Here is an 11,087-nt window from a genome sequence, read left to right on the forward strand (position 1 = left end):
GTCCAATCAGTATAATCAAACACAGCTGGACTCGTTGGAAATCGTTGGAGCAGTGTGTCTCCTGACACTCTGGCCAGGGAGCGGGGGAAGAAACAGATGGAAGGGAACGTGGCTCAGCGTTTTGGGTACATTATCATTGCATTCTCACCGTTCTGGCTGCCCATTGTGGTTCACTAATGAACATCATCTCCTGGCAGGACACGGACAGAGTGAGTGTAGCAGTTTTTTCTGTTCCCACAATATTTTGAACATTGTAATGCAGTACAGCAACAGACTTACTAATTTGTTAGGAGCCTTGTTTCTGCTCTCCACCAAAAGTGATGTTGAAAATATGAGAAACCTCTTTCAGAATATTTCAATCAAAACCACAACCACAGAACTGAGTCAACAACCAAAGTAAAAACAATACAACAGTCTCAAGAGAAGCTGAAATTTTTCCAGGACTGTTGCATTGCATCTGTTACTCTGGTCACTCAGCATAAAGCTCAGTTTCACCTGATCAATTAAGTATCAGAAATCTTGATTAAGTAAAAACTGGTTTATGTGTAATTTAAAGGACATATTCTGATCAAAGATGACTCCACGGTTCCTCACAGTACTACTGGAGGCAAGAGCTATGTCATCTAAAGTAACTATATGATTAGACAACAGATTTCTAAGGTTTTCAGGCCCAAGCACAATAACTTACTTTGGTTTTGTCAGAGTTTAGAAGTAAGAAGTTGCAGGTCATCCAGGCCTTTATGTCTTTAAGACATGTTTGAAGTTTGACCAGCTGATCTGATTCATTTGGCTTCATAGATAAATATAACTGAGTATCATCTGCATAGCAATGGAAATTTATGTTGTGCTTCCTGATAATATTGCCTAAAGGGAGCATGTATAAAGTGAAGAGAATTGGGCCTAACACAGAGCCCTGTGGAACGCCGTGACTAACTTCAGTTTGTGTGGAACATTCGTCATTAACATGAACAAATTGAAATCTTTCTGATAAATAAGATTTGAACCAACTTAGCGCAGTTCCTTTAATCCCAATAACATGTTCAAGTCTCTGTAGTAAGATGCTGTGATCAATGGTGTCAAAAGCAGCACTGAGATCTAAGAGGACAAGTATGGAGACAAGTCCTTTGTCCGAGGCTAGGAGAAGATCATTGGTGACTTTCACCAATGTGGTTTCTGTACTATGATGGACTCTAAATCCTGACTGAAAATCCTCAAACAAATCATTCTTGTGCAAGTGGTCACATAACTGCTTTGCAACAGCTTTTTCAAGGATTTTGGAAATAAATGGGCGATTGGATATTGGTCTATAATTAGCTAGGACACCTGGGTCAAAGGTAGGCTTTTTGAGTAGCGGTTTAATTACTGCAAGTTTAAAAGCCTGTGGAACATAACCTGTTAATAGAGAGAGGTTAATCAGATCTAGTATGGATGTGTTGATTAGGGGCAAGCCGTCTTTGAGCAGCCTGGTCGGGATGGGGTCCAGGAGACATGTTGATGATTTAGATGAAGCAATTGTTGAGGTCAACTCAGAGAGATCTATAGGGGAGAAGTAGTCCAAGTATAAATGAGGTCTTACAGATGTTTCTAAAGCCATTGTAGTAGATGGCACATCTGCGAGAGCTGTGGGAGTGGTCCGACCAATTTTTTCTCTAATAGTTGTGATTTTATTTGTAAAGAAGCTCACGAAGTCATTGCTGGATTTTATTTGTAAAGAAGCTCATGAAGTCATTGCTGCTGAGATCTAAGGGAATGTTAAGCTCAACAGCACTGTGGCTCTTTGTCAGCCTGGCTACAGTGCTGAAAAGAAACCTGGGGTTGTTCTTATTTTCCTCAATCAGTGATGAATAAAATGCGGTTCTGGCACTATGAAGGGCTTTCTTATATGTTATTAAACTATCTTTCCAGGCTATGAAAAACTCTTCTGACTTAGTGGAGCGCCACCTCCTTTCCATTTTTCGTGATGCCTGCTTTAGGGAGCGGAGCTGCGAGCTGTACCACGGGGCTAACCTCCTACATTAAGAGGACGAAAGCCAGGGTCTGTCTTTGGATAATGTCCATCTGGTAATGTGGCCTCATCTTAGATAGAATTTCTGAGTCTTTCCAAAAAGGTGTTTACATGCTCTGTGATCTGCACATCAGGGGGCTTGGGGACGAACATCATTTGGACCCTATATGCCGGTGCGGGGATCGTCCCTGACTGTGATCATGATCCACTATGTGTGGCTTTTCGAAGTTGTAAGGCAGCACTGAAAGAAGATTTTCAACTGAGGAGTCCAGCTGAGGCCGATGTGTCGGAGCCTGGGGCTGGCTGAGTGTCCCCACTTCAGCTCCATGGACAGCTCCAGAGGGCTCCTTCACATCTCTGCCCTCTGTTGGCTCCGGCAGCGTGCCGCCTTCACGCCAGATGGTGCTTTTGGTGGCCAAGTCTGGTGGTCCCTGTGTGGGTGCATCTACAAGAGGTGGTCTGGGAAGATCCTTGGAAATCGTTGGAGCAGTGTGTCTCTTGACACTCTGGCCAGGGAGCGGGGGAAGAAACAGATGGAGTGGAACGTGGCTCAGCGTTTTGGGTACATTATCATTGCATTCTCACCGTTCTGGCTGCCCATTGTGGTTCACTAATGAACATCATCTCCTGGCAGGACACGGACAGAGTGAGTGTAGCAGTTTTTTCTGTTCCCACAATATTTTGAACATTGTAATGCAGTACAGCAACAGACTTACTAATTTGTTAGGAGCCTTGTTTCTGCTCTCCACCAAAAGTGATGTTGAAAATATGAGAAACCTCTTTCAGAATATTTCAATCAAAACCACAACCACAGAACTGAGTCAACAACCAAAGTAAAAACAATACAACAGTCTCAAGAGAAGCTGAAATTTTTCCAGGACTGTTGCATTGCATCTGTTACTCCGGTCACTCAGTTTCAGCTGATCAGTTAAGTATCAGAAATCTTGATTAAGTAAAAACTGAAAAAGATTTGTCATGTTTCTCAATTTTGTCATTTTAATTTGAATCTATTTGGATTTAGAAATTGGTTCAAGAAAACAATATGAAGATGTCACCTTTTTTTTTTTTTAACTGTTCTCTGACAATTTAGACTAATCAAAAAGTAATTTAATCATCAATGAACTGCCGTCCTACCTCATTCTGTAGCTTCTGGGTGAAGAACTTCGGAATGGTATTGTCACTTTGCACCATTCCAAGCTCTCTCCTGTTTCCCACAGTTGCCGGTGGAGCTGGATGCATCAGTTGTTGTGCCGACGTGTGTGCGGGCTGCGACGGATCCCCTCATCTGCTCTTTAGTCACCAGACGGTTTCGCTCTGAACTCCACAAGATCCTCTCCTCCTCCTTTCCCAGGATGTCCACTAAAACTGAGAGGTTCTGTGTTCTTAATAAACATTTGGGTCACATGGACTACACCTTTGTGAACTGAAAATGCCAAATACTGTTAAATTAAAACAAACACAAGCCACTAACTTGCGTTTACACACACACAGTAATTTAGAGGCAGGTGAAGAAGAGAGCCCACAGATTTTGTATTTGTGGCAGATACAGATGCTTTATCGGGCGTTTCACAGTCGGGACACAAGACAAGGTCATAAATAATATCCAACACCTGACAAGATACGCACAGCAGTAATCTCAACAACAACAGGTGGCATAGGAGGGCAAAGCAAAGAGTGAGAGGAAAAGTGACTGAGCCCAGAAAAAAGACCATCAAAGAATACATAGAAAAGAGAGACAAACACAATCACAGACCTGTGTTTTTCTTGTTGGTAAAAAGGAACAACAAAAAAAAAGCAATCCTTTGACACTTTGAGTGGAAATATGCTTACACGATGATTCAAACTGTGCGAGTTTGAAAGTGCAGCTGAGACAAAAAGACCTGTTTTGAAGGCATGAAGTAAATCACATTTAATCACTGTCCTAGCAACAAAAAACATCTGCCATCACCTATGTTGTTGTTGTTTTCTATAAATTAGAAATGTTGGACTTGATGCTGTGAATATGACATCAGTGTCTTTAACGCCACTTTAGCAATTACAGTGAAAAAGCTCTGCCTGTTTGTTCTTTTTTTTTTTATTTACTCCAGGTAATTTGCGCAGTTTCACTAAATATAAATACTAAGATCTTGGCGGCTGTTGTCACCGTGTGCTGTACTAAATTACCAGCAGTAGTACTAGCTCACTATTAGGAATATGAGGAACACCCACCCTGTTCCAAGTTTTGCCTTTCTTTGGGTTGTACTAACTTTGAGATCAGGGAGAACTAATGCACAACAGAGGAGTCAGAGGGACCTTAGGGTATCGTGCAGTGATGTTAAATGTTATATATTTCCACCTATATGAGCTGATATGATGATATGCGTTGATTGTAAGTCTTAGTAAAAATGCATGTGTAAAAAGCTTTCAGATGTCTTCATCTTTAGGTAATTAAAAATTTTACTTAGAAAAAAAACATTTTGCTGCTAGTTTGGCAGTTGTTTTAAATATAGTCTTCTTCTTGGGGGGGGTATTGCTTTTGAAATATGCTCTTGGCTGATATGGAGAGTATACTGATATATTTGTGCATCTCTAGCCCTGTGTGTGCTCTTTATCATTGTTTTGCTTCATCTATGTGGCTAAGAAGTGGATACTTAGTCTGCTGTGACATTCAAGATGAAAAAAGCCAACAGAGGCATCAGCTAGGCGGTTATCGGAGCTAAAAGGTCACCGTCCATAGTTACAAAGGTCAGGTTTGATAGGATTTGATGATAAGTAACACTAAAGTTACACAGCAGGTCTGTGAGCTGAAAGAAGACAGAATTAGTGACAGATCCATGGAGGGCTTGTCCAGTGTCCTCCGATTCTCTGTGGTCACCATTACAACAGACATACCTGCTTTACCTTCTCCAGAAGATAAAGTAAATAAAATCCTTTGAAACACCAAGGAGGACATAAAGTACAAACACCAAGTTTCCTAACCACGTAGAGTACACATACTCGATGTTGAAAAATGCCCGCTGAGTTTGGGGAAGAAAAAATGTTGACAGCTATAAAGACTACTGAAAGCATACTGTTGTTCACACAGGAGGTAGGGATACAACAGGACGACAACAAGAGAGAGAGAGAGAGAGAGAGAGAGAGAGAAATGCAGAAGGAGGACAGTGAGGAAGAGAGAAAGGCAGAGTGAGGGAGAGAGGACGAGAGGACAGCTTCACTGGTTCTGCCAAACAATGGTCAAATATTACAAAATATTCTATTAACAATATTCACAAAGAACCTGGGCTCAGGACAAATTCAGGTCAGAAATTCTCAGCAAATGCCTTGTGCTTTTAATTCTAGTGGTCTGAATTGAAAACGTACTTTTTTTGGTTTATGTTAGAGAATTGAATTCTTTGAGGTCCGTTGGGCTGAAGGAGCGAAAAAGGAAAAGAACGGGGAATCAAAAAGCTATAAAGACAAATCTTTTTTTCTCTCCAGTAAAACAGGCACATATTGTGTAAAAGGCTTGCAGCTGAGAATTTCGGATAGAAATATGTGCAATGAACCCTTCAGAGTGGCAGCTAGTCAAATATACCATATTCGGAGCAACAGAGACTTCCAGAAGAAAGTAAAGTTTTCAATCAGCTGACACAAACACATTCGCACCCACACACACACCTCACATCCAAAACGTCACAAAGCCTCTATGTTGTAAGAAGTCATATACGCTCAAATATGAACCTCATTGGTAATGCCGTCACGGACACACCTATAATATTTCACCTTTTAAACAATTTTCACTCAAGTCAAATAATATTGGACGTGAAAAAGAACAGTGGCGCTAAGAGTGAAAGCGGACCAAAATGACACAAAACAAAAGGGTAAGGTTAAATCAATGGGGAAAGTTTTGATTATCTGTTTTTTTTCCCCTTTCCCTTTGTGTATTTTTTCCTTTTCCCTTATATCTCCTGCTAAAAAAGATCAGAAGAGTCAAACTGAAGTGAAAATCATAAGAAGGTGGACGGTGACGCATGACTTACCCTGCAAACTAGTCTCTGATGCACAGGCACACTCTCACTCGCCCCCTCATCTGAAATGACTCCCTACACATATTCCACACTTTTTCACCCACACACACTCTCATACGTGCATGCATGCATGCCATCCGACCACTAACATGAAGATGCTGTATGTAAAAGCCATCCTGTCTGTGCAGGGAGCCCATGTCATTACAGTATATGACCAGCAGAGGGCAAGCTCCACCACAGCCAGACTAGGATTTCTCCATCATTACCAGTCCTCTGTCCCTCAGTCTGTCTTGATAAGTCTTTATCTGTCTTTCTGTGTGACATGCCTGCACTCTAGTCTTCACAGTGCGGACACCTTCACAATGTTCTGTTGGGTGGGGCCTGCGGACAGATGAGCATCGCCTTCAAGAGTCGTCACCGGGGGTGTGGGAATGCTGATGATTGCTGTGGTGATCTGGCTGCTCTGGCAGTTCAAGGGTGCTGCCTCGTCCACGCGCATGTTCAGACTGGAGCGGCTATAATAAAGGACAAAAGGCAATCAAGGATTAGGATAGTCCTGGATAATCTATCCTTAGGGAGATGGTTTTGCGACTGACGGTTTGTGCCCCAGACCAGTTCCGTTTGAGGAAAAGCGAATGTTTCCTTTGATGTGGCTTTAACCAACACAATTAATCCCATTCACCCCTTTAAAAATGAACAAACCCTAGAAAATTCTTTTTAAAATTCATTCACCATTGGTGCAAGTGAGTTAACATGACCCATCAAAAATCCCCAACCTTTTGTCAGTTTTTAAAGCTCTATTATATTTACATAACCAAAAAAGCGGATGACCCAGTTTAATAATAATAGGACGCTACAAGTGCCAAGCCCACTGCTGTCTCTGTCCTGTGTGAAAGGTGCTTCAGGTGGAAACAGAGACAAAAGGAGACAGGTACAGTTTTAATTGTGTTCCTAGTTCAGCACTGAAAGCAGAGTTGCAGCAACACCAGTGTGACAAAGTCAACATTCTGACCAAGAGACTCTGTATAAGGTCAACAGGATGCTAACAGTGTCAAACCCCATCTCTGTAGGTTCACATGCTGTAGTTTGCAGCTCCTCCTGAAATGTTTTGCAGCCCATTCTAGCAAACAACAGAGTCAAAGTAAACAGTGGATAGAGCGCCTCTCAAATTGAATATGTTTTTATCTCAGGAGCTGTGGACCGTACCAAAAGTACAGAGTGCATAAATATATACCATACATTTGTCAGGTGATGAGAAAAATTACTCCTATGAGGTGCTCATGTTGCTCTGTCTTCTGGTTGTGTAGGCAGATTCACAAATGACTACAATAAGTTCATTTAATGTTGTAGGGACAGTAAATTAGCCAGCAGCCATTTGCATTGCATTGGTAAATGCCCAGTCCTTTGGGAATCCTGATCTTACCTGGTGCTGAGGGGCTGGATATGAATGGTGCTGAGCTCCTGCAAACCTCGTTGGTGTGTGTGCGTATGTGTCAAAGGCTGTATGTGTGCTGGGGCACTGGCATTCGGTAAAGGGGTGTGGTGCTTCTTGCTTCGGCGGGTGCAGCATGTGCCCGTCACACCATCTTGGCTGGAGAGAGAGGGGCTTCGAGATGGGTAATTCTGCAGCCCTGCCTCCAGATAGCTCTGCTGGTAATACTGCTCATCCACAAACTTGTGGTTCTGTGAACAAAGACAAAAAGAACAAAAGAGAGAGAGAATCATAAAATCATTTGACAAAACTTAAGACATTTGTATTCATGACTTCGTAATGAATCTGGCTTGATATCACCTGTCATTTTCTGCTTCATAGCCTGGGTCAATACCTCCTCTGAGAATGAGTGATTATTTTCTATGTGTGTGTGTGTGTTGTGTGTGTATGCACACACTGGAAACACGTTTCAGGGCTTAGCTCAATCAATTCTCCATAGTCTCAGTTCCTTAAAGTGGCTATAATCAACACTTTTATATTAATGATGGATGATATGACTACTTGTATGCTTGCTTCATAGCATTTTTCAGCTCGCTGTTTTGATTTGGTCCACTCTCACTTCTCCAGTTACTGCTATTATCAGTCAAAGCAGGCAGTTATTTTCAGCAACATGCTCAAAAAACACTGTACTTTAACTGTCCAGCTCCAAACAGCAGACAGACATAGTTAGAGACTAGCTGGTGAACATTGTGAAGCATTTAGCAGCTAAAAGGCCAGATATTTCTTTCATGCAGTGGTAGAAAGCAAAATGGAGCTTAAAAAAAAAAGACTGATGAATCTCCTTAAACTCTAGTTGGGTGGAAACAAACAGCACTTCTGATGAATTACTGTTGCTCCTCTGTAAATAGGCAAGTGTTTGCTGAAATATTCATCGGTGCTCTGTTTAGAGTTCATTTCAGCTGCTCTTAAATGTTCAAAATCTGTTATTACAGTTCATATTGTTTTCAGAAGCAAAGTCAGATTCTTTCATTTGCCATGCTTTGAGTTATGCCATACAGATAGGCAGACAAACAGATCGCGCTTCTGTATCACACACACAGGCAGATGAGCCTGTCATACGGGAACTGCAGTGTACTGGACATCACGCTACAGTGGGCGGCAGTTGCACAAATACTGTAGCTCCGTACACGTTATTCCTGGCTGTCGGTTACTTTCATCTAATGAGTCACAGCACAGTTAAGAGAATGCATGGGTGACTGCACAAATTATGCTGAAATGAAGTAAATATTTTAAAACATGTACAACTGAAATTAATGAGTGACTGCAGGAAACACAAACACTCACAGTGGTTTTCTCCAGACAGTGCAGTAGGTGGTGGTGCTGGCTCTCCAACAGAGAGGTAGACTTGCTTAACCGCTGCTCTTCTTCAGTGGAACTCTATCACACACACACACACACACACACACACACACACACACACACACACACATACACACACAAATTCAGGCACAGGAAATGAGTACTATGCTACATTTTTTTTCTTTTAGGAAGACACTAATCAGATATGGAAGGTGTGCGGCTGGCTGCTGTCTCAGTACCTGATCTGAAAGGTTCATCTTGTATGGAAGTTGCTTCAGTTGGAGAAGGAGACAAAAGGAGAACAGACAGGTAGAGTTTTACTAGTGATCGTAGCTCGGCACTGAGAGCAGAAGACAGCCCTCATAGCCACATTCGAGCCAGTCAGACACGGGGAACATTTCTGAGCCGAGCCAGCGCATTTACCAGCGCTGGATGGGAGCCGTGTAGCACAGCTTGCTCCTAATGCATATACAGTATATACAATTCATATAAAAATTTCCACTGTGACATTTTGCCTCTGTTGCAGTCACTGCTACAGGAGACTTAATGACTTGTTTTCCATATTCCTTATTCTTTATGCTGCACGTGGCCTGTTTACATGTTTATTTGTGTGTATGTGTATCTGTGTGTACACGTGTGTGTTATTTCTAATTATCTGGCGGTTTGGATATGTAACTCATTTCTGGGCAGTGCCGAGGTGACTCAGAAAATAAGTGAATTTTGGACTGCTGGCGAGCCTTGTCAACCATCTAAGACCATAAAGAAACCAGCAAAAATAACTAATTTGATTGTTAATAGTTCATTTGTTTATATTTTTCATTCCATATGTTTATATAGTTTTTAGAAATATTCATCTGAATATTTGCAAAGATGATTTGAAATATAATACCTTTGTATATCTGACAGAAGGTTTTAGATATGTTAGTACCCAGAAAGTATAGAGTGACTAAACTAGCCTTAACTTGAGCCTGGGAAGATGTCTCATCAGTACATTGCAGAATCAAAAACATCCCTGTTTTTGAGAGAAGCACTGTAATGTTTCACATATACAGACTTTCACTGTGTTGCATCAGTATATCCCAGCAGAATCTGTGGTTGAGCTGTTTATTTGAAAGAAAAAAAAAGGATGCAAGAAAATACTGCTGTGATCTTGCATGCTTCACAACACCGCCAAAAGGCAAGTAAAATGCCATGTTTGGATTATCTGTAGCAGAAATGTTCTGTTTGCTAAGTTGGCAGCTGGTGTTGTATGCAGAAGCCTCTTTGCTGAGAGGGTACATTCCTGCACTGATGACTCTGCTTGTCCTAGCCAAGACCGCTCACCTGTGTACAGGCTACTTATCTGTACCCAACACAGCAGTAAAACACAGGTGTTTAGGCTCACTTATTTATGCCTTCCTCTATACATGCGACTGCAAGCACATACAGTAGCAGCAGTCTGTTTGGAGGCGGCTCACCACCCAGGTGGCCACCATACTGCAGAGAGTGGAAACAGCTTGATCTGCCAAACGACAAAACACAGTGTTGCTCTATGCTGTATACTGTATGTTGTTAGTAAATAGCTGCCTTAAAATTATACTTAAGATGCACAACAATGAACATTTTATTGAGCTGCCACATACCTTCATGAGCTGCTGACTCTGGACATAGTCTGTAGTGTCTAACACGTGAACTACTGCTTTTGTGAAAAACCAATAAAATGGGATGCCCAGTATGGAAAAAGTAAAACCTTCTCAGATAATTGTGATACTGATTCAGTGCTATGTTTACTAATGAAGAAATACATGCACTGTTCAATAATGTAATAATGTTTGCCAATTCAAATTTTATTGTTTAACTTTATCTTAATGAAGCAGTGTGCACTCCACAATAAACAGAAGCAAAAAATCTTTAAATGCTATGCAAAACTATTAACAATACATAGGGTGTCTTCTTTTTTTCTGTGTTATAAATAACCAAAAAGCAAAGAGAAGTGTCCTTGTGTATACTGAAAAACTTTTTGCTAACTCCTGACAATGTCAAGAATCTCTAAACAGTGATCTTAGAAAACACTGAATGCAGCTACCTTTTTTACCAGTATTTACTATCCAGGCAAACTTTCCTTGTGATGCTTAAAATCGAATCACAAGCACAGTAAAATAATCTACATACATATAATGCATATAAAACAACACTACAGTGTTTGCATTATGTTTAAGGCAATATGTATATGAATTTGATGCGTTATTCAGCCACCACTTGAGTGTACAGAAGGTACTATTGTCATTCTAATTCCGTCCTCCCCACTGCAATTGAAGAAAGAGTG

The 11,087-nt window shown here is 41.2% G+C and overlaps 1 protein-coding gene across 6 annotated transcripts in view; it reads right to left on the reverse strand.

Annotated features, from left to right (window-relative positions):
• Positions 1–3,051: 3,051 nt before the first annotated feature.
• The window catches only part of kcnd3 (potassium voltage-gated channel, Shal-related subfamily, member 3), a 97,584-nt gene continuing 89,548 nt past the window's right edge, over positions 3,052–11,087 (reverse strand). For 3 of the 6 annotated variants that reach the window (XM_020617234.1, XM_020617227.1, XM_020617244.1), the window contains exons 6-10: positions 9,022–9,054; positions 8,768–8,860; positions 7,415–7,674; positions 7,039–7,111; positions 3,052–6,506 (exon numbers count right to left, since the gene is read on the reverse strand). In XM_020617234.1, the coding sequence (XP_020472890.1) occupies positions 6,396–6,506; positions 7,039–7,111; positions 7,415–7,674; positions 8,768–8,860; positions 9,022–9,054 (570 nt within the window). In that variant the 3' untranslated portion in view covers positions 3,052–6,395. The remainder of the gene's footprint in view (positions 6,507–7,038; positions 7,112–7,414; positions 7,675–8,767; positions 8,861–9,021; positions 9,055–11,087) is intronic. The other 3 variants (XM_020617264.1, XM_020617254.1, XM_020617271.1) reach the window with 3 other exon arrangements.

Source organism: Monopterus albus, unplaced genomic scaffold, assembly GCF_001952655.1.
Source record: "Monopterus albus unplaced genomic scaffold, M_albus_1.0 scaffold6.1, whole genome shotgun sequence".
Lineage (NCBI taxonomy): Eukaryota > Metazoa > Chordata > Actinopteri > Synbranchiformes > Synbranchidae > Monopterus > Monopterus albus.